General features: G+C 48.0%; 1 protein-coding gene across 3 annotated transcripts; it reads left to right on the top strand.

The window, feature by feature from the left end:
• The first annotated feature begins 6,340 nt into the window (after positions 1 to 6,340).
• LOC136015673 (serine/threonine-protein kinase PDIK1L-like) lies at positions 6,341 to 19,760 on the top strand. 3 transcript variants are annotated; one of them, XM_065681917.1, is made up of 5 exons: positions 6,341 to 6,403; positions 8,053 to 8,676; positions 10,650 to 10,866; positions 12,840 to 13,089; positions 19,032 to 19,760. In XM_065681917.1, the coding sequence occupies exons 2-4, from the start codon at positions 8,131 to 8,133 to the stop codon at positions 13,070 to 13,072; spliced, it is 996 nt and encodes a 331-aa protein (XP_065537989.1). In that variant the 5' UTR covers positions 6,341 to 6,403; positions 8,053 to 8,130; the 3' UTR covers positions 13,073 to 13,089; positions 19,032 to 19,760. The 3 variants fall into 3 exon arrangements, with proteins under 3 accessions (XP_065537989.1, XP_065537990.1, XP_065537991.1); XM_065681918.1 differs by lacking the exon at positions 6,341 to 6,403 and adding an exon at positions 7,120 to 7,175; XM_065681919.1 differs by lacking the exon at positions 6,341 to 6,403 and adding an exon at positions 7,639 to 7,693.
• The last annotated feature ends 670 nt before the right edge of the window (positions 19,761 to 20,430 follow it).

Below are 20,430 nucleotides of genomic sequence, written 5' to 3'. Positions count from 1 at the left end.
TAAGGCCATATTCCCTGCCTCTTACGCAAAGCCGAGCAGCAGCTGAGCCAGAGTGAGAAAGGCTTCGCGCTTCTTTTGTCCTTTCCTGGGGTAATTTCACAAGCTCTTGGTGCTGCTGCTCCCTCCGCAGCCCCCCCCAAATAGTAATTTCTCAGCATTTATTGAAGTGCCAAAGCCTTTTCTCCCCTAACCCGGCCAAATGGGGTTGCCTCCACATCTCCTTGTTTGAGCCATTGATAATGATGCTGTTGAGCTGGCAGGAGCAGGAGGCAGCAAATGACATCGGGTGACGTTGTTTACAGTCTTGCTAATTAACAAAGGGGTGGAGGGGGGTGATTGACAGCGGAGGTGCCCAAACCCAGCCTGCTAAGCAGGAGAAACACCCAGTTTTGCAGCGTTTCCAGGTCTTTCCAGGTCCAGCTAAACTCCCATCAGCAGTACAGGGGAGGGAATGGGTTTGGGATCTGGAGACAATTGACTCCCTGTAAAATCAGGATAAAATTAGGATTAATTTTCGGATTTTGGTTAGGTTTTGGGGCATTTCTGTTTCAAAGTTAGGTCCAACTGAGCGCTTTCCTCCGTGCTTTGGGGCAGGGGAGGGGAAGAACAGCTCTGGTGAGGCGGAGCAGGAGGATTCGAAGTGACAGGCAATTAGCAGCGAAAAGCAACGATCCTTTTCAGAAAGCGGACATAAAGCAGATGGGATCTGGCACAAGGGAAACATGGAGAGGATTCAAAAGCTGCCTGGAGGATGCAGGAGCTGGAAAACTCGGGAGCTGGGAAGTTTTGTTGTTCCCCAGGTCTCATGGATCTCCCCGCGGCTGGAGGGGCCAAGGACATACCCAAGCCTCCCGTGTTCACTTTTGGATGCTGCCGGATTATTTTCCTGATTAACTCCTGGTGTTTATAGGACAGCCATCCCCTCCATCAAGAAAAACATTCCCCTGAGCATCACCTCATTTCCTGGCCCCTGCTTGGGTACTGGTGCCCAGGAGGTGATTTTCCAGTAGCTTTTCAAGAATCAGACAACTGATGCCAGGGCCACATCCTGCTCACGGGCAGCCTCAGTGCGATGCTTTCATAAGACGAAGGAACAGTTTAAAAGGCCTCACTGCCCCAGTTTGGGGTTGATAAATGCCACAAGTGGGGTACAGACCAATGCTGCTGATTTACTCCTGTTGGCAATGACTGGGGGCTTTGAGTTCTGCCCTGGCAGGGTGAGGATGAGCGTGAGGAAGGTTCAAGCCATTTCTGCTCCCCAGCAAGCAGCTCAGGGCTGGGCAGGAGAGCGGGGCTGGCACACTGTGTCTCCTCACCAAGCTGGGGCTTGCACAGCCATTGAGCACTGCAGCCAGCTGAGTCCTGCTGGCTGGCAGGCAAGGACTTGCCAGGCACAATGGGAACCTGTTTGCATCCTCCACTCCTGATAAACCTTAACAGAGGCACCTGGATCTGGGCCATGTGTGGGGACCACTGGCAGCCCTGCTGAGGATGCTGAGGGTTGCCTGGAGACCTGCCTGCACTGAGCAGGAGGCAGATGCTCTGAGCAGGGGTGGGGAAAGTGAACCTCAAAATTGAATGCAAAGAGGGGGGTAATGTAGCTCTTTTTCAACAGGGGTGGCTGCCATGGTGGGTACCCTCTGGCTCCATCACTATAGAGGCAAAGGGTGCTGTGGGTGCTGTTGCAGCTGGGTCGCAGCTGATTCAATCGACTGGGTGGGAAAATAAACTGATTCTCTCTCAGGTTGGTCTTCCACCAGTTCAGTGAGTTGGATGAGCTTGTAAGGGATTTGATGGGCAGCAGGAGGATCTGGTGGGATAGAAACCCATGCAGATGCAGCTCTTCATGGGCAAAGCAGCACATTATCCTCTGCCTGGTTGCAATGTGGGCAACGATGACTTCACTGCAAGGTCTCCACCACAGTGTGGCTTAAATAAGGCTGGGGCCAGCAATAGATGAGTTGAGGGACTGGGGAAACGTTAAGGAAAAAAAACCAAACATGAAAGGAAGGGGAGAGCAATCCCTTCCCGCACTTTACATCAAGCAGGAAAGAAGCAAAGACGATATTCCTGCAACAGAGAGACTAGAGTGATTCAGCTTGAGGTGACACCTAGGAAGATCGTAATTTCTGCTTGCTGCCCTTCATCCCTGCTCCTGGGAAGGACCGATTTGGACACAGACGCTCCACTTTGCATTGGGAAAGGGAGGTATTACCCCCAAGGACCAAGGGATGTGGCTGCTTCTCTTCTTGGCACTGCCTCAAGGTTTAATCTTTGGAGATGCTGGAACCATGTCTGGATTGGTGCTGAGCACCATGATCTGCATCGACGTTGGCCCTACTTTGAGCAGGGCTGGGACTAGAGCCCGCTGGAGGTCCCATTCTGCCTTTCTGGGACTTTCTGCCCCAAGTGTGATGAAACACAGGGACTAAAAAGGGACCAGGAGGGCCTTTGTTTAAAGTAATAAAGACAGGGATATTTCATCCTTCTGCCTCTAGTGGCCACAGGAGTCACAGGACATGGCCATCTCCACCCATCTCCATCTCTGAGCTGCTCCCAGCGCTGATGGGGCAGCTCTTGGAAAGCTGGGGCAGCTGGGGAGCAGCTTTGACCCACAATAAGGTGATGGACTGGTGATGATCTTGGTGGCTTTTGAATGAATTTCTGGGTCCAAACTGCCCTGACCAGACCAGAAGTCCTCCACAGCAGCTGCTTTGCTTGCGGGTGGTTCTGGAGCTCCTACCTTTCCCCTGGTGCTGGTTTTTGGAGTCCTGTCACATCAGCCCTATACAAAGAACAAAGATAGGTGATGTCTTTTTTTGAAGCATCTCCAAATTTGCCATTCAAGGCAATTTTTGTGCCAGCATCCCAGACCACCCTCCTGGTTACCCCATGCTGGGACACACCATCCCCAAACATCCCTATGGCTCTACCCTCCTCAGCTCTGCTCTCGCACGGGCCGCATGGATGTTAGCTGCCACCACCATCACCACATGCCCACCTTGGCGTGAACCCACGAAGCAGAGCACAGCTTGACAACAGTCTGCAGCCTTCTCCAAGCAGAACCATGAATAGGTTCATCAAGAAATAAAACCGACAGAGATACTGCCAGCAACACAAGAGCTCAGCCTCAGCGAGCGGTGGGGGCTCGGTGGGGCCCTGCCAAGTATTTGTGTCATCTCGTTAGAAATTGCAGTTTTATTGAAAACCCGATTGTGCTCATTTAGCTGTCGCTCAAACCCTTCTGCAGCCACTTATTAGCGGTGGAGCAGGGAGCAATAAGACTTTGCTGAAGATCACCCATCCTTTCACAAATTACCTCTTACTGATGAATTAAGGCCGTTGAGACGACGGCGCCTGAAGGCTGAGAGAATATCTGAGTTTCAGAAGAAATGCCCTGAGCCATTATCCCTCTTTATTCATCACCCGTGAAGCCACATCTGGAGCGTTGCATGGGATGCTCGGCTCCGAGGAGCAACGCAGTGACCGGGAGGCCATGGGGATGGGTGGTGGGTGGAAGATGGGATGTCAGGGGAGCTGTTAAAAAGGCTGTGGAGCAATATTTTGTTCAAATGGAGGGGGGAAATGGTAGATCTGACCCCAAATATGCTCCAACATATGGTGTATGATCCCTTGTATGTCTCCTCCATAGTGCAAGCGAGGGATCCTGCTGGAGATGAGCTTGATTCTGGTGTGGGAAACTCACCTTATTAGCACCACAGGCTGATTTTTCAGGGAAAAGCTCTTGATTTTAGGCAAATCCCAAAACCACATTTCAGGGCAGAGAAAGAGCTTTGTAGGGAAAGGATTTTAACCCACGGCATGGGAAGTGTGGGCATGTCCATATAGACGTGCATGGGTTTGGGGCTCCAAACACAGCCTTGGGGCCAGCTGCAAAACCACTGTCCGAGGCTCTCCGCCTCCCAGAGCATCCAGGAGCAACGATGCTGTTACCTCTTGATTGCTATATTTATGTTCAGCCCCCGGGGCCAGCACGTGGAAGATGGGCAGGATGATGCTCCAACCATCTACTCAGCTCTTCCTCTGGGAACACAGCACCCCCTATCTCCTCGTTTTCCCAGGAAAAAAAAGAATCTTCCCTGGGGGAAAAAGTCTGCTCGGCTCAGCCCCGTCTGATGGATGGTGGCAGGGACGGGCTGGCGAGAAACCAGATTGAAACTGGTGACTCATTTCCCACCGGCGGCTATTTCAGGGGGGAAGAGCGGCCGTCCCCGCTCCTCCAACATCCATCAGGTGGTCGGAAAGTCCCCGCAGCCACCCCCAACACCCACCCCTCCGCCGCAGGGCGGACAAATGAGTTTTCACCCTGACTGGATCTTTTTCTTTCTGTTCTTGCATGCCCACCCCATGCCATCCTCTGCTGGACACGGGATGAGGATGCAGCTTCATCCCTGCTGGTACCCGGACCCGCTGTGTCCCCCTTGCTGTTGATGGTTGACATTTGGCTGCAATGGAGCAGCTTTCGCTGGGTGGGAGGGAGATAATTAGCGATCAGCTTCCCTAGGACATTGCCATAACTTATAGATACCACAATGTTATAGATGCTGACATGAAGCCGAAACCAACCCAGCATTACCAGCACACATGCCCTGTGGTGGTTTGGGGCAGGATGTGGGTTTCAAGGTGCCAGTGATCCTATGCAAGAGCAGAGGATGGCTCTGACCGCAAAGCACCGGCACACATCCATTGTCATGCAGTCCCAAACGCTCACGCTGCCCCCAGCCAGGCTCACGCCAAGGAAAAAGAGCTTGAAGTTTAATGAAACAGGATCAGCAATCAATAAAAAAAAATAACAATAAGGGATTTCTGTGCTCAGCAGCAACTAAATCTCTCCTTTCGCCCACCAGTCCTGCCCATCTGACTAGGCTTGCACCCTCTGCCTTCCCTATTGATCCCAGTGCAGGTCCCAGCATCCTCCCAGCAAGGAGCCTGGGCTGGTATCCACTAAACCACGAAGCATCAAAAAATAACCCCCAAACCCTAGCATTTAGGGCTTTGTGAAAGAAAAACTGCTACATCACTGTCGTCTTCAGCACATAAAACCTCTGAGTCACCAGAGGAATGTGCAATGCTTTTTAATAGAGACCAAACTGTCCCAGCAGGCCCAATGTTTAACATTCAGGGATTTTGATTTATTTTATTTTTATTAATTTAGATTGCTCCATTAAAATATCCGCCCCCCCCCCCCAACCCCCCAGCACCCCAACATGGGTGTGGAAGGGGAGAGGGGAAGGATGAGCTGTGAGTTCCTTGCTGTGGGACATTGCCATGGCTGAAGGATACTGATGTGATAATAAAGGAGTAAGAATCCAGCAGAAACAATTAAAACCCTCCCTGCCAGCCGGATAGGAAGGCGATGGGAGGCTATGGGATGGTACCTGACATCCTACTGGGCACTGGGCTCATCCTCCCCGTAGCATCCCCATAGGGAGGCAGGATTTGGGGCTGATGCGCCCCTGGGGGTGTGATACAGCATCTCTGGGTCTGGAGCTTATTTTTTAAGATGCAAGGGAACATTTCAGACCAACGCAGTGATTTTATTTCATATTGGGAGCACTGGCTGTTATTAAAACCAATATTGAGGGTATGCAACCGACACACAGGTTGGCCACAGGGGAAACCTCCCCAGCCTTGCTGACTAATGCCAGAAGACCGGGATGCTCCAGTTGTCAGGCTGAATCCCAGCTGCAGCCCCTGAATCCCCATCACTGTCCTCCAGGATGACATGTGGGACCAAGGTAGGTCTTTATTTGGTTGCCGTTCGCAATGCAAGTGCAATCAGGGTGGATGTTCCATGTGTTTTCTTGCTCCTGTTTTCTGGGATGTAGATGGTCCCAGCTGCTTCTTGCTGGTCCTTCTTCCCATCCCCATCAATGTTGAGGGTGTATTTAGGACACAGATCTCTCCAGCAGTTTAAACACACACCCCAAAGACACCTCTTAATATTGCATTTTAGTTTGGAAACACGGCCAGGAGGACAGTTGCACAGTTGCCTGGCTAAGGGGACGGAGCGACAGACAGACGGACGGACGGACAGAAGGTCACTGCCCTTCGCACCTCGCCCCTCGCAAGCATCAGCTCCAGCACCGCGGCACCGTGCGGAGATTTGGTCTCACCCGGCACCCATCATCCGCCGCAGAGTCTGCTGGGATTTGTAGTTCTCACGTGCTGCCACCCTCACGCAGGCGCATAACTTCTTTTCCCGGGCAGCTTGCGCGGGGGAAGGAGAAGCGTTCGCTGATTGGTTCGCTGGAGGCCCCACCTCCCTCTCTCTGACTTGTGATTGGTTCGACCGCGCCTCCCTCCTTCTGGTTGGTAGGCTGCTGGCAGTGGGTGGAGCCGCTTGGCGGCGCGGGAATTGCGGCTGCGGCTGGAGCCGGTGGTGAGGAGGATGGTGGCAGTGCGGATGGCTGGGGAATGGGAATGGGAATGGGAATGGGAATGGGAATGGGAATGGGAATGGGACCGGGACCTGAGGTAAGGAAGGAGCTGGGGGTGGGTGGGGAAGTGACCTGAGGTAGAGCAGCGGCCTGGGCTGACCACGGGGTCCTACTTGAGATGCTGGGAAGTGCTGGACCTGAGGGGATGGTGGAGGTGGGGGTGGGGGTGGGGAGTTAGGCAGGAAGTGGGGAAGAGCTGGGCGGGGGGGGGATGGGGAAAGGGCCTAAGGGGTGAAGGAACTGGGACTTGAGGGTGGGGAAAGGAATCTGAGGGGAGGGGAAGAGAGTTTAGGTGGGATGCTGGGAAGAGCTGGGCATGTGAGGCTGGTGGAGGCAGGGTATGGGGAAGGGCCTGGGGCAGAGTGGGGTGGGGAAGCAGCTGAGGTGAGGCAGGGGTGAATTTAGGTGAGGCAGTGGAGCTGGGCACAGTGTTGTGTCTGATTTCAGGGGGCGCGGCTGGGATACGGTGGGAATAGGTTTAGCGAAAGGGTTTGGGCTCTTCCCAAACCTACTTTGGAGAGGAGTCGGGGGGCTGAGCTCTGGGTAAAAGGATGAGAGATTAGAGAAGGGGGCACAGCAGGGGGATGGAGCTAGAGGAGGGATGGGGGGGAGAAGGAAGCTGGGGTTTGCTGGGAAGAGGGGGGTTATGTTACGGGAGCTGGACTGAAGGTTTGAGAAGAGAGAACTTCAGGAGAACTGAAAGCTTTGAAGCAGGTGGGATAGGGAGAAGGGGGAAGTGTTAAGGGGATTGGGGAAGGAACATGTGGGGCATGAAAGCAGAGAATGATTGATGTGTTATTAGGGAGCCAAACAGAATGGTGCTGAAGAGCACTGGCACAGGCACAGGGGTGAAATGAGAGGTTGAAAAGGGAGAGGATTACGGGGGGATAGGGGAGGAATTGAACAAGGGACCATGGGAATTGCAGTGGGAACCTGTAGTAGACAGTGATGTGATGAATGACCTGGGATGGGGGTCCTGGGAGCGGGACAGGGAACCTGTGGCAGAGGGGGAAGTGCAGTGTAAGGCTTGCAAAGGGATTGGAAGAGGGTGAGCTGGAAAGAGTGAGCATCAGGGCATGGACTGGTAGAAAATTGGTAGTTGAAGTGCAAGGACATGAGGTAGCCATTGATAGATAAATAAATTTACTGGAGCAGGAGTGAGAGTGAAAGATTTAGTGCCAAACTGGCACTTCTGGCTAACTTTATTTCTTCAAAAGTCAATTCTGGTAAAAGTAAGTTCAGTTGTTACCCAGGAGGTCTTGTCTTTCTTTCCTTGCCCTGCTTAGGAAGCGTGTCTACATAGTTCCTTTTCTTTCTTACTAAACTTTGTCCACTGTGGACAAATCGATGTCACTTCGTAGGTGGTTCTATCCCACTGTGCAGCCACAATTGTACTCTCTAATGTCTCAGAGTTACCATGGATATAGACTTTCTCTTAGAGCCCTGTTTTAGCTGTTGGTCCTCATGAAGTTGCGTCATAAAACAACGCATATACTGCTAGAATTGATACCACTTGGAAGTACTTGCAGTAAATGATTGGTAAGCTGCTTTGCTGGGGGAGTTTTAAGCTTTTTATCCCCTTCTCTTTCAGGGTTTTACTGCAGGTGACTGATTGCCATGAGTTCAAATATTTTCCTCTGATTTGCCGTTCACTGAGCTGAAGTGAGGGATGGCTGAGGAAGCCAAGTACAGCATCATACAAGAAGTGGGCCGAGGGAACTATGGGGTGGTTTATGAGGCCATCCTTAACCAAACTAGAAGCAAAGTAGCTGTAAAAAGGATACACTGTGATGTGCCTGAAAATGTAGAACTGGCTCTGCAGGAGTTCTGGGCCCTGCAGAGCATCCAGAGGCAACATGAAAATGTGATCCAGTTGGAGGAGTGTATCCTGCAGAATGGCCAAGTCTTTCAGCCCATTAGTCATCGTTACCGGAAATCAGACAGCCACTTGCTACTCATTGAGACCTGCCTGAAAGGACGGAGGTGCATGGATCCCAAATCAGCCTGCTTTCTGTGGTTTGTGATGGAGTTCTGTGATGGTGGCAACATGAATGAATACCTGCTGTCCCGCAGCCCTGATGCTCAGCTGAACAACAGCTTCATGCAGCAGCTCAGCAGTGCTGTGGCTTTCCTGCACAGAAACCAGATAGTGCATAGAGACCTGAAATCTGACAATATTCTGATTTCTCATAGACGTGGAAGTCCCATAGTAAAGGTAAGGGAATAAAACTTTGTTGTAATGAGCATATGCTTTACACAGCAGACCAATACAGGCAGGGTTGAGAGTACCCCTGAGGGGAAGGACCTGGCGGTACTGGTGAATGAAAGATTGGACATGAGCTGGCAGTGTGCGCTTGCAGCCCAGAAGGCCAGTCATATCGTAGGCTGCATCCAAAGAATTGTGACCAGCAGGTCGAAGGAGGTGATTCAGCCCCTCTGCTCTGTGAGTCCTGTCCTGTATTCAGTTCTGGGGCTCTCAGTACGGGAAAGATGTGGACCTGTTGCAGATGGCCCAGAGAAGGGCCACAAAAATTATCAGAGGGATGGAGCACTTCTCCTTTAAGGAATGGCTGAGGGAGTTGGGGTTGTTCAGCCTGGAAAAGACTCTAGGGAGACTGTATTGTGACCTTTCAGTTCTTAAAAAGGGCCTATAAGAAAGATTGCGATAGGACGAGGGGTGATGGTTTTAAACTGAAAGAGGAAGATTCAGGCTGGTTGAGGAAGAAATTTTTTACAGTGAGGGTTGTAAAACACTGGCACATGTTGCCCAGAGAGGTGGTAGATGCGCCATCCCTGGTGACATTCAAGGCCAGGCTGGATATGATTCTGAGCAACCTGATCTAGATGAAGCTGTCCCTGCTCATTGCAGGTGGGTTGGACAAGATGACCTTTGATGGTCCTTTCCAACCCAAACTATTCTGTGTTTTCACATGCATACATGTCATGGGATTCTGGGGAGGGACTCTTCATCAGGGACTGTAGTGACAGGACAAGGGGTAATGGGTTAAAACTTAAACAGGGGAAGTTTAGATTTGATATAAGAAATTCTTTTCTGTAAGGGTGGTGAGGCACTGGAATAGGCTGCCCAGGGAGGTTGTGAGTGCTCCATCCCTGGTGGTGTTCAAGGCCAGGTTGGATGAAGCCTTGGGTGAGATTGTTTAGTGTGAGGTGTCCCTGCCCATGGCAGTGGGGTTGGAACTAGACGATCTTGAGGTTGTTTCCAGTGGGCTTTTGATAAGTCTTGTGATACTTGTAATAAGCACAGTCAGAACATCTGATATCAGTTGTGGCCTTTTTTTTTTTTTAAGGAGTCTTGGAAGGAATAAAGGTCACAATCGTGTTTTTCTGTAACATCCTTCACCCACTGCTTATCTGTTGACAGGAGCAGTTCAAGGCTCTCAAGCTTCTGCATGTTAGATCATCAGAGAGATCATGATCTGTCCAAAATGAAGCAATGTTTTCTGTGCCCTTAAACTTTAAGAACATACTGCCCTGTTACAACAGTTAGCGCTTCCAATATTGCTTCCTCAAGAACATATTGATGTTCAGGGAAGGCAGGGAATGTCTTTGTGCTTCATATTGGTGCCCTGATTGAGATAAGCACTTTCTAGCTGTGCTTCTTGTAACAGTAGGTGAGAGGCTTTTCCAGCTCTACAAAAAGCTGGGAGCCAGCTTGCTCCTGAACTTGCAATCCCAAGAGTTCAAGTAGTTAGGACATAAAAAAGTAGGTTGGTGCATTCAGATAATTCATGTCTTGACTATTCAGATCAATAATGATGTTTGTACTTCGACTCGTAGAGCTGTCAAGGGACACTCAAATCAATGTCATCTTAATCACTGTGGATAATAATGGTAATGCGAGAGATTTGGTGCGCTCGCTGTGGAACAGTACGAGCTGCTTCTACCACAGGTGGTTTTCAAGGTATGTTAATGCCCAATTAGATGTAAGCAGAGTGAACTTGACAGAAAGATAATGATCAGATGCCTGGTTTGCCCATCTTAGGAAGGGGAGCAACCAACAAGAAAGGAGCTGGGAAGGGACAGCTAACAGGAAATAACCAGCTCTTGTTCACCAGTGTTTGCACCCACTATGCTGCAGTGGATTTTGGAGTGGAATTCACTGAGCTGCTGTTTGAAAACTCGGTGTTTGTGAATAACTGGTTTTCGTTTTCTTTACATGCATTACAGGTGGCAGATTTTGGTCTCAGCAAGGTGTGTCAGGAGAAAGGGAATGTGAACCAGCATCGTTTCTCTTCTGCATGTGGATCCAACTTCTACATGGCTCCAGAAGTATGGGAAGGTCACTACACTGCGAAGGCTGACATCTTTGCTCTTGGGATCATTTTCTGGGCTATGGTCGAGAGGATCACTTTCCGAGATGGGGATTCTGAGAAGGAATTGCTAGGTGAGGATCAGATCAGTGCTGTCGTGTTGTCACCGGAGGTTCTGGATCTGTAGGGATACTCTGAGAGGTGTTCTCCCAGGCATATTTACAAATGCTGTGGCATATATGCTTTGGATTTGCCTTTTTCCAGGAGTTTGCAGCCAGAAAACCCACAAGTCTGATTATTTTTTTTTTTTTTGGGGGGGGGAGGAGGTGGGTTTTTTGTTTTGTTTTCAAGAGAACTGCAAAGAAATCTTTTTCTTCTGCATGCATTGTTTTAACTTGGTTGCTTCTCATGCTGGGTTTCCAGGTCTTGGAGACATGTCACTAAAGCAGAGGGAATGCTTTTTCTATTTAGAAATCATTATTTTATTTGGAAGATTAAAAGATTTACAAATACTCTGGGGGATTTAAAGGCTGAGGGAAAGATCGCTTCTGGTTTCTCTGCTCTCAGGCATTCCTTACCCCAAGGAATGCTCTTCAAAAACGGATTTGGCCCTTGTTAATGCTAAAAAATCATAAAGGGAAAAAATACTTAGAGCTGTTGGTGAGGCATCTGTCTCACAGCTATATTCTTTATAGAGGATTTAGTATCTATATGCTTCCATTTGCTCAGAAATGCTTTTAATGCTCTTAAAACAAAAACTTTTATGGAATTGGGCTTGTGAGTTTGCTTATAGCCTTGACTTGGCATACCAAGGTATGGGATCACTTGGAGCACTGAAAGATTGTTCCAAAGAGCCAAATAATCAACTTGGAAATGATGTTTTGAAGAGCTTCATTGCCATCTGGCTGAGTTTCTTCACAGTTTAGAGATGCATGATCTTGCAGGGATGACTCCTTTGATGGCCTCCTTGCTCATTCCCTCCCTTCCCACTGCCGCCTCCTTCCTCCAAATCCCCCACAGAAATGCACGCTTGAAATACTTTGTACTAAATGATTTCAGAAAAGTATATTGCAGTGGAAAATCCATCTCAAGAGGAGAGAATGCCAATAATGCACATTAGCATAATAATTGAAGACATCTACCCAGGCTCTGAGATCATAGTATACCTGTCTGTCTGTCTTTTAAATGTTTAAATTCTTAAAAGGAATTTCCATGAGGAACTTTGAGAAGCTATTGTGCTTCTCCTGTATTTTTTTTTTCTATCTTCCAAGTAGGCTCAGTTCTAATTCTATTATTTGTTTCTTTTTAAAATGCCAAACACTGATAAATGTTTTAGCTCCTGCCTACAGAAACAAGCAAATGGTTGCAGCTGAGACCAAAGCATGAACAGATTTCATTAAAATAGCTCCCCGCCAAGTTGTGATAAGGAGTGTGTAAGACCAACCTTTTCTATGCACAGACAGGTTACTGCCTCTGAAACATTTATTCTTTGCTTGGTGCAGGGGCAGCACAGCTTGAGTGAGCAAAGCTCTTTCTACTGTCTGGTTTGGAAGCCAGTTAATCATTTTCAACAGCCAGTGAAATTTAGATTACCAGGAGCAAATTTACATTTCCCTTCCTTAATCTTGCTGAGGAGAAGTTGGCTAACGGTAAATGGCCTGTGCTGTCATTTGAATTGAAATTTGTTTGACTAACTGAGCAAATAAGTTTTGTGTTTAACTCTTTTCAAGTCACCTCAGCCAAGCATAGTCTCCCTCCCTCTTCTAGAGCTTCTCAGTCTGGTTGTAGGGAGTAAAATGGAAGCAGTTCATTTCAGCAGCCCATTTTTTCTGGTCTATATAACTGCTTGCTGAGCACACTGTGCTTAAACTTGCTCCCTGTGTTCCACATGGCTGCTCACACAGCCTTGTGCAACATCGTGATTACTATTTAAAAGTAAAAGCCTCTCCTGATAACAGCCTCTCCTAGTATTTGACTTGGCAGTTGTCTCTTAATAAGTGATAAGCCCTTAAGATGTATTGTTTTCCAGATTGTCTGTCCATCCTGCACTTGACAGTGTTTTGTGCACTTTTACTGTATGACCTGACTCCTTCCAACCTGTGTTTAGGAACTTACATCTGCCAAGGGAAGGAGCTTGTTCCTCTTGGAGAAGCATTGCTGGAGAACCCCAACATGAAATTACAGATTCCCCTGAAGAAGAAGTCCATGCCAGGTGATCTCTGCAAGCTCCTGCATGACATGCTGGCTTTTAACCCAAAGGAAAGGTTGGATGCCTTCCAACTAGAAGTCCGAATCAGGCAGATCTCCTACGGCAAAAAGCGCCAACGTTCTGTCTCGTAGAGATGAAGGACGTTCAGGTTAGTGTCTCTGCCAGGCTACTCTCTGTTTACTCTGAGCTTAAAGGGGATTTTCTGTTAGTGACCAAAGCCCTCTAAATCAAATGTAACATATGGCAGTTGTGAAAATTCAGAGATGGGAGTATGCAGTCAAACTAGAAGAAGAAAAGGCTTCAATAAGCATTTAGGAATAGGAATTTGTTTGAAGTGCTTCTAAAAAAGAAACTTTTGCTCCCTTAATAGTGTTTGTTCAGGGAATTGGCTGTGCTGTCTGGAATTGCCATCCTGTCCTTTACGCTAAACCTCATCTACTTCCACAAACGTGGGCAGGTTTCTGCCATCACTTCAGCATTTACCTCTGCTTGTTTGTTGCTTTTACAATAGATTTGCTAACTAAATAAAAGCTGAATTAGGCAAAGTTACTGAATATTTTGTGTTAGTGCATTTTAAATATGGCATTCCGGTATGAGAGTAACTGTCATTAAAGACAGATTTATTTTTTTAATGAAAGCACTTTTAATGCTCAGAGGGCATCAGAGCTGGATGCCCCAAATGTTCAAGGAGCTTCCTATCATTTTTGGCAGGTAAAGGCCTTGATAAATCATAGAATCATAGAATAGTTTGGGTTGGAAAGGACCTCAAGATCATCTAGTTCCAACCCCACTGCCATGGGCAGGGACACCTCACACTAAACCATCCCACACAAGGCTTCATCCAACCTGACCTTGAACACCGCCAGGGATGGAGCACTCACAACTTCCCTGGGCAACCCATTCCAGTGCCTCACCACCCTAACAGGAAAGAATTTCCTCCTTATATCCAATCTAAACTTCCCCTGTTAAAGTTTTAACCCGTTACCCCTTGTCCTGTCACTACAGTCCCTGACGAAGAGTCCCTCCCCAGCATCCCTATAGGCCCCCTTCAGATACTGGAAGGCTGCTATTAGGTCTCCACGCAGCCTTCTCTTCTCCAGGCTGAACAGCCCCAACTTTCTCAGCCTATCTTCATACGGGAGGTGCTCCAGTCCCCTGATCATCCTCGTGGCCCTCCTCTGGACTTGTTCCAGCAGTTCCATGTCCTTTTTATGTTGAGGACCCCAGAACTGCACACAATACTCCAGGTGAGGTCTCACAAGAGCAGAGTAGAGGGGCAGGATCACCTCCTTCGACCTGCCGGTCCCGCTCCTTTTGATGCAGCCCAGGATACGGTTGGCTTTCTGGGCTGTGAGCGCACACTGAAGCCGGCTCATGTTCATTTTCTCATCGACCAGCACCCCCAAGTCCTTCTCCACAGGGCCGCTCTAAATCTCTTCTCTGCCCAGTCTGTAGCTGTGCCTGGGATTGCTCCGACCCAGGTGTAGGACCTTGCACTTGTTGTGGTTGAACTTCATAAGGTTGGTATCGGCCCACCTTACAAGCGTGTCAAGGTCCCTCTGGATTGCATCCCTTCCCTCCAGCGTATCAACCGAACCACACAGCTTGGTGTCATCAGCAAACTTGCTGAGGGTGCACTCAATCCCACTGTCCATGTCAGCGACGAAGATGTTAAACAAGACCGGTCCCAACACTGATCCCTGAGGGACACCACTCGTTACCGGTCTCCAGCTGGACATCGAGCCATTGACCACAACTCTTTGTGTGCGGCCATCCAGACAGTTCTTTACCCACCGAGTGGTCCATCCATCAAATTGATATCTCTCCAATTTAGAGAGAAGGATATCATGTGGGACGGTGTCAAACCCTTTGCACAAGTCCAGGTAGATGACATCAACTGCTTTACCCTTATCCATCAATTCTGTAGCCCCATCATAGAAGGCCACCAAATTGGTCAGGCAGGATTTCCCCTTAGTGAAGCCATGCTGGCTGTCACCAAGCACCTTGTTGTTTTTCATGTGCCTTAGCATGCCATCCAGGAGAATGAGCTCCAAGATTTTACCAGGCACAGAGGTGAGACTGACTGGTCTGTAATTCCCCGGGTCTTCCATTTTCCCCTTCTTGAAAATGGGGGTTATATTTCCCTTTTTCCAGTCGTCGGGAACTTCACCTGACTGCCATGATTTTTCAAATACGATGGCCAGTGGCTTAGCAACTTCATTCGCCAGCTCCTTCAGGACCCGCGGATGGATTCCATCAGGTCCCATGGACTTGTGCACGTTCAGATTTTTAAGATGGTCTCGAACCAGATCCTCTCCTACAGTGGGCCCAAGGTCTTCATTCTCACAGCCCCTGCATCTACCTTCTAAGAACTGGGTGGTGCAGTCAGAGCCTTTGCCAGTGAAGACCGAGGCAAAGAAGTCGTTCAGAACCTCAGCCTTCTCCAAATCCTGTGTAGCCAGTTCTCCCGAAAGCTTCCTCAGGGGGCCTATTTTGTCCCTAGTCTGTTTTTTGTTTGCTACGTACCTGTAGAATCCCTTCCTGTTATCCTTCACATCCCTGGCTAGGTTTAATTCTAACTGGGCCTTATCCTTCCTAACCTGGTCCCTAGCTTCCCGGACAACATCCCTGTACTCTACCCAGGCCGCCTGTCCTTGCTTCCATTTTTTATAAGCCTCTTTTTTCCTTTGAATTTTCCTCAGCAGCTCCTTATCCATCCAAGGAGGTCTCCTGGCCCTCCTGCCGCACTTCCTTCTAGTTGGGATGCAGCACTCCTGAGCTTGTAGCAGGTGATCCTTGAATATCAGCCAACAGTCTTGGGCCCCCCTGCCCTCCAGGGCTATATCCCATGGAACCTTACTAAGCAGGCTCCTGAAGAGGCCAAAGTCTGCTCTTTTGAAGTCCAGGGCAGTGAGCTTGCTACACGCTCTTCTCACTGTCCTGGGGATCTCAAATTCGACCATCTCATGATCGCTGCATCCAAGGCTGCCCTGGAGTACCACATTCTCAACAAGCCCTTCCCTGTTGGTGAGCACAAGGTCAAGCATGGCACCTCTCCTTGTCGGCTCCTCTATTACTTGCAGGAGGAAGTTGTCTTCCACACAATCGAGGAACCTCCTTGTGCCGTGCAGTGCCATCGTTCCAACAGATGTCAGGGTGGTTGAAATCCCCCATGAGAACAAGGGCCTGTGAGCGTGAGGCTTTTCCTATCTGTCTGTAGAGTGCTTCATCCACAGGTTCTCCTTGGATGTCTAAGAAAAGGCTGGACTGGAAGTCTGGTGGCCTCGCCAAGTCCCACAGTGAGGCTGTTGATTTTATGTGCCCACTGAACATCCAGCATAAGATACAAGGCAGTCTGACATATTCTCTGTCTTTCAGTAGAGAAACAAAAACACAGAAGGGAGTTTCCAGGATTTTCAAGTCCTGTCTTCTGCTATCATGGGCTTCATGTTCTAGAATTTGACAAACGCATCATCAAAATAAAGGTTTTGTCTGACACTGTCATTGAGAGTGAGCATCTGGCTGTCCTTGTAGCTAAGGACATTGTCCTTTGCAACACAAATGCCTTTCTGATCTGTTTAATACTCTTGATCTTGTGACAGACTTGTCCTTTAGCTTAAAATGTTCTTTGTCCCGGGTGTTTGCCCATTCTGAACTATTTATAGAGAACAATTGTAACCTTAGCAGCATTTCTTCCTGCTCAAGGTTGGTTGGTTGGTTCCATTGAGGTTGGCTTCTCCATCTCCTCCAGTTACAAATAATTTCTGCACTTTAGGTGAGTCTCTTCAGGTCCTTGTAAAGTGCTAGGATTTACTATCCAGTCTGGAAATACTTTTCCTGATGTATTCCACGATAGCATCTCTCCTTTCATATCTGTCACTTAATCCTCTCGTAATTACTTTGTATCCTGAAGCCTTTTTTGACTTGAGTTGCTTCAAATAAATAACATTCTGGGTTAGAGCAGTTACTTTTGCTTGCAAATGCATGACCTTATGTTTTCTATTCCAAGTTTCATCCTGTCAGTTAGAAGAAGCAGTGAATGACTATTTCCTCATCCTTTCTGATAACTGTAATACCTCCAGCTTTGTGATCAGCACACTTCTAACTGTGCCAAGGCTGTTAGTTAAAACAGTAATTAAAGAAGTCTGTTGCCAGTGCCAATCTTGATAAAACTCCACTCTAGCCTCTTCATTTCCAAATTACCAGTTTCAGTTTCCCCTTGGGACAGGTTAACTGCCTTGACATCTTCCTTTTTGACTAATCCCAGTCTTCTCCTGACTATCTAATACTTCCTTGTGTGGTACATCAAATGCTTCACTAAAATCTCAATGGACAAGATCAACACTTCTTTTTATCTAGAAAAATCAGTTTTATAGCTGAAAATGCAAATCCTACCAGAGTAACTGAGTCAGTTCTGGGGACTCCTACCTGAAATGGGAGGCCTGGCATACTGTAATAGCAACAGTACCACTAGTTGGCAGGCCAGCTCTGAAGTGGTTAGCCTGCTCCAGAGGAATTTGCAAGGATAAAGAGAAAAAAAGGCTCTAGCAGCACAATGTCAGGCATGCTACTGTTATCTTTCCTTTTCATGTAAAACCATAATGGTAAATAGGTTTGCAGACTAGGCTCGGATGAAAAAACACCAGGCAGGACATATCCCTGAAAACCCTGTCTGTCTCAATCCTCTTCATTTATTGTATCCACCTGGTCTGGAAGAAGCTGGCTGAATACAGATTACGCTTGATTTTGGCATGGAATCGGAGTTGATGCAGCAGTGACTTGTGGCACAGTGCTTTGTGCCATGAGGTGCTGATGAATATGCTGTCAGCAGCTGTGTTAGCATGGACTGGAACGGACCCCAACCTGCCTTTTGAAAATGGGGTTGTCTTAAACTCTGATACATGGATGCTTCAGTCTATAAAACAGTCTGATTTTTGTATCGGACTTCGCTAATCTAAAATCAAGAGTAGGATGGAAACTGAGATTCTCTGATTCTTGCAATGCTAAACCTAGGAGCTTCAGTAGAAACTCTCCAATAGCAAGTTTGACTGAAACAGGAGTAACTTACTTTTCTGTAATTTTTATCATAAAATTGCTTTGTTATCATAGGGCAGTGAACTCTACAGTGTAGGGCAGCCAAACACCAAATCTCAGAACAGTGTGAAAAACATCTGAATGAGTTTTCTTTCATGAATTTAAAAACAAGGATAGGGATATAACCTGTGATTCAGGAAGTCCTTCAGTTTCACATTGCTCAGAATGACACAAAGCTGTGTTGTGCAGTTGACATGCTGCAGGGAAGGGATCTGCCATCCAGAGGGACCTGGACAGGCTGGAGAGGTGGGACAGTGCAAACATTGTGGAGTTCAACAAGGCCGAGTGCAAGGTCCTGCACATAGGCTGGGGCAATCCCAAGCACAAACACAGGCTGAGCAGAGACTGGATTGAGATCAGCCCTGAGGAGAAGGACTTGGGAGTGTCGGTCAATGACAAGCTCAACATGACCCAGCAGTGTGCACTTGAGCCCAGAAACCAACCGTGTCCTGGGCAATGTGAGAGACAGGCTGAGAGAACTGGGTTTGCTCAGCCTGGAGAAGAGAAGACTCCGGGGAGACCTTAGAGCAGCTTCCAGTGCCTAAAGGGGCCCACAAGAAAGCTGGAGAGGGGCTTTGACAAGGGCCTTTAGGGACAGGACAAGGGGGAATGACTTTAACCTGATAGAGGGGAGACTGAGACGAAATATGAGGAAGAAGCTTTTCCCTGTGAGGGTGGTGAGGCCCTGGCACAGGGTGCCCAGAGAAGCTGTGGCTGCTCCATCAAGGCCAGGTTGGATGGGGCTTGGAGCAACCAGGTCTAGTGGAAGGTGTCCCTGCCTGTGGCAGGGGTGTTGGGATTAGATGAGCTTTAAGATCCCTTCCAATCCAAACCATTCCCTGATTTTTTACTGAGTAAATCTTGCTTGTGTACCCACCCTAGTGTATGCTATCAGTGTCCCCAAGGCAGAGCAGTGGGCCAGGGGACCTCATATTTGGGCCAGTGCTCTTGCCAAGCTCTGTTTTATTTGCCAACTTTGGTGTGTTTCCTCTGCAGATATAATTTCCTGCTGCGATGTGGAGGCCTCGGAGACGGTGAATAACTCTGCCTTCCTTTGGAATGAGTGGGTCCATCAGAAGACTGTTGCTGGTGTCCAGTTTTCCCAAACGGTTATATTTAAATGGAAAGCAATTTTATTTATTTGTACAGTAATTTTAAGAGGAGAACTACAAAGGATCTATTTTTATCCAAACCTTCAGTATTTAATTCTACGTTCTTTTATGCAGCGAGTAGCACAGGTGAGAGCCTGGCTGAGGTGGTCTTGTCTGTGTGGCCACACTCAGCACAGTCCTAGAGCAGTTTCTCAACTTGCTCATTTTAAAGCAATCCTTGTGCAGCCTTTCACTGCTGTCCTGTGGCTGTGCTTTCAAAGGATGGCAAAGAAACATGTGGAAACTGCCTTGAAATGGGCTTCTCTGCCCCATTGCATACTGACTGCCTCTCCAGCCCTGGCTTCTCTTTGACGAGGCTGTGTCGCATGTCCTTGGCACGCAAGTTTGTCTTTAGGAGGTTTAATTGGAGCTTCTTTTTGCGTGTAATTCTTCACTCTGTGTTGCTTGGCCATGTAAGCGAGTGATGTCTGCTGAATGAGCTGGCAAAGTGTTCAGTGTCTGTTCTGCAAACTATGAGCAGAAACAAAAATGTATTTTCTTCACAGTAGCTTTTGAATATTCTTGCTTAGATTAACTAAAACGCTTTCTTAAAATAAATACAAAGAATGTTAAAGATGCCAACTCTTGATTAGAACATATGCGTCACTAACACTTAAAGTAGTTTAAGGAATCATGCTTCCTGCTGTGTTAGCTGCTTGTGCCAGCTGTTCTTACAAGGGGAATGAAAAGGACTGAACTGGAATCTTGGCAGGTAAATGAGGAGTCTAATTTACACCCTGTTTGAAAAATATTTTAATGTATCTGTAAACTACCACTGATCTTTGCTTTTCTCAAGGAGCTGAGAGCTCCTGGAACAGGTTCCTCCTGTTCTCTGCTGTTGTGTGGAGGTGAAATAGTGTCCTTCAGGGGTGGCTTCCTTTGGTAGGAAAGGAATGGGCTGCCAGAAGGCACATAGCTTTTGGGCTGAGCCCTCCACCATTGGGCTGAGCCATGGTGAGCCCTCCACCACTGATGTCACACAGAAGTCAGAAATGCATGTATTTATGTTAGAAATAGATTATAAATGTTTCCCCCCCTGTCTTACTCTACGATTGTGACTTGGAAGTATAGAAGATTAGTATTGTGTGTTATAAATGGGATTCATGGGAGGATCTTTCTTCTTGCCATGACTTTATCCAGAGGCTCCACTGGCCTTGCATGGGGAAGTGTAATACTTTACTACCTGCTCCTCTGGGCTGTAAAATATGTTTATCATGCACAAACCAGCATTAACTGACCTCTGT

The sequence above is a fragment of the Lathamus discolor genome, chromosome 5 (genome assembly GCF_037157495.1).
Source record: "Lathamus discolor isolate bLatDis1 chromosome 5, bLatDis1.hap1, whole genome shotgun sequence".
In the NCBI taxonomy this organism is placed as follows: Eukaryota; Metazoa; Chordata; class Aves; order Psittaciformes; family Psittacidae; genus Lathamus; species Lathamus discolor.
Note: the sequence above shows the minus strand (reverse complement) of the source record. Positions and strands in the feature narration are given on the sequence as shown.

Excerpts from the sequence above, each read along its gene's own strand:
- LOC136015673 (XM_065681917.1), top strand. The coding sequence starts at position 8,131 with ATGGCTGAGGAAGCCAAGTACAGCATCATACAAGAAGTGGGCCGAGGG. Across the intron at positions 8,677-10,649 it reads GTGGAAGTCCCATAGTAAAG|GTGGCAGATTTTGGTCTCAG; the intron begins GTAAGGGAATAA and ends CATGCATTACAG. Across the intron at positions 10,867-12,839 it reads TTCTGAGAAGGAATTGCTAG|GAACTTACATCTGCCAAGGG; the intron begins GTGAGGATCAGA and ends ACCTGTGTTTAG.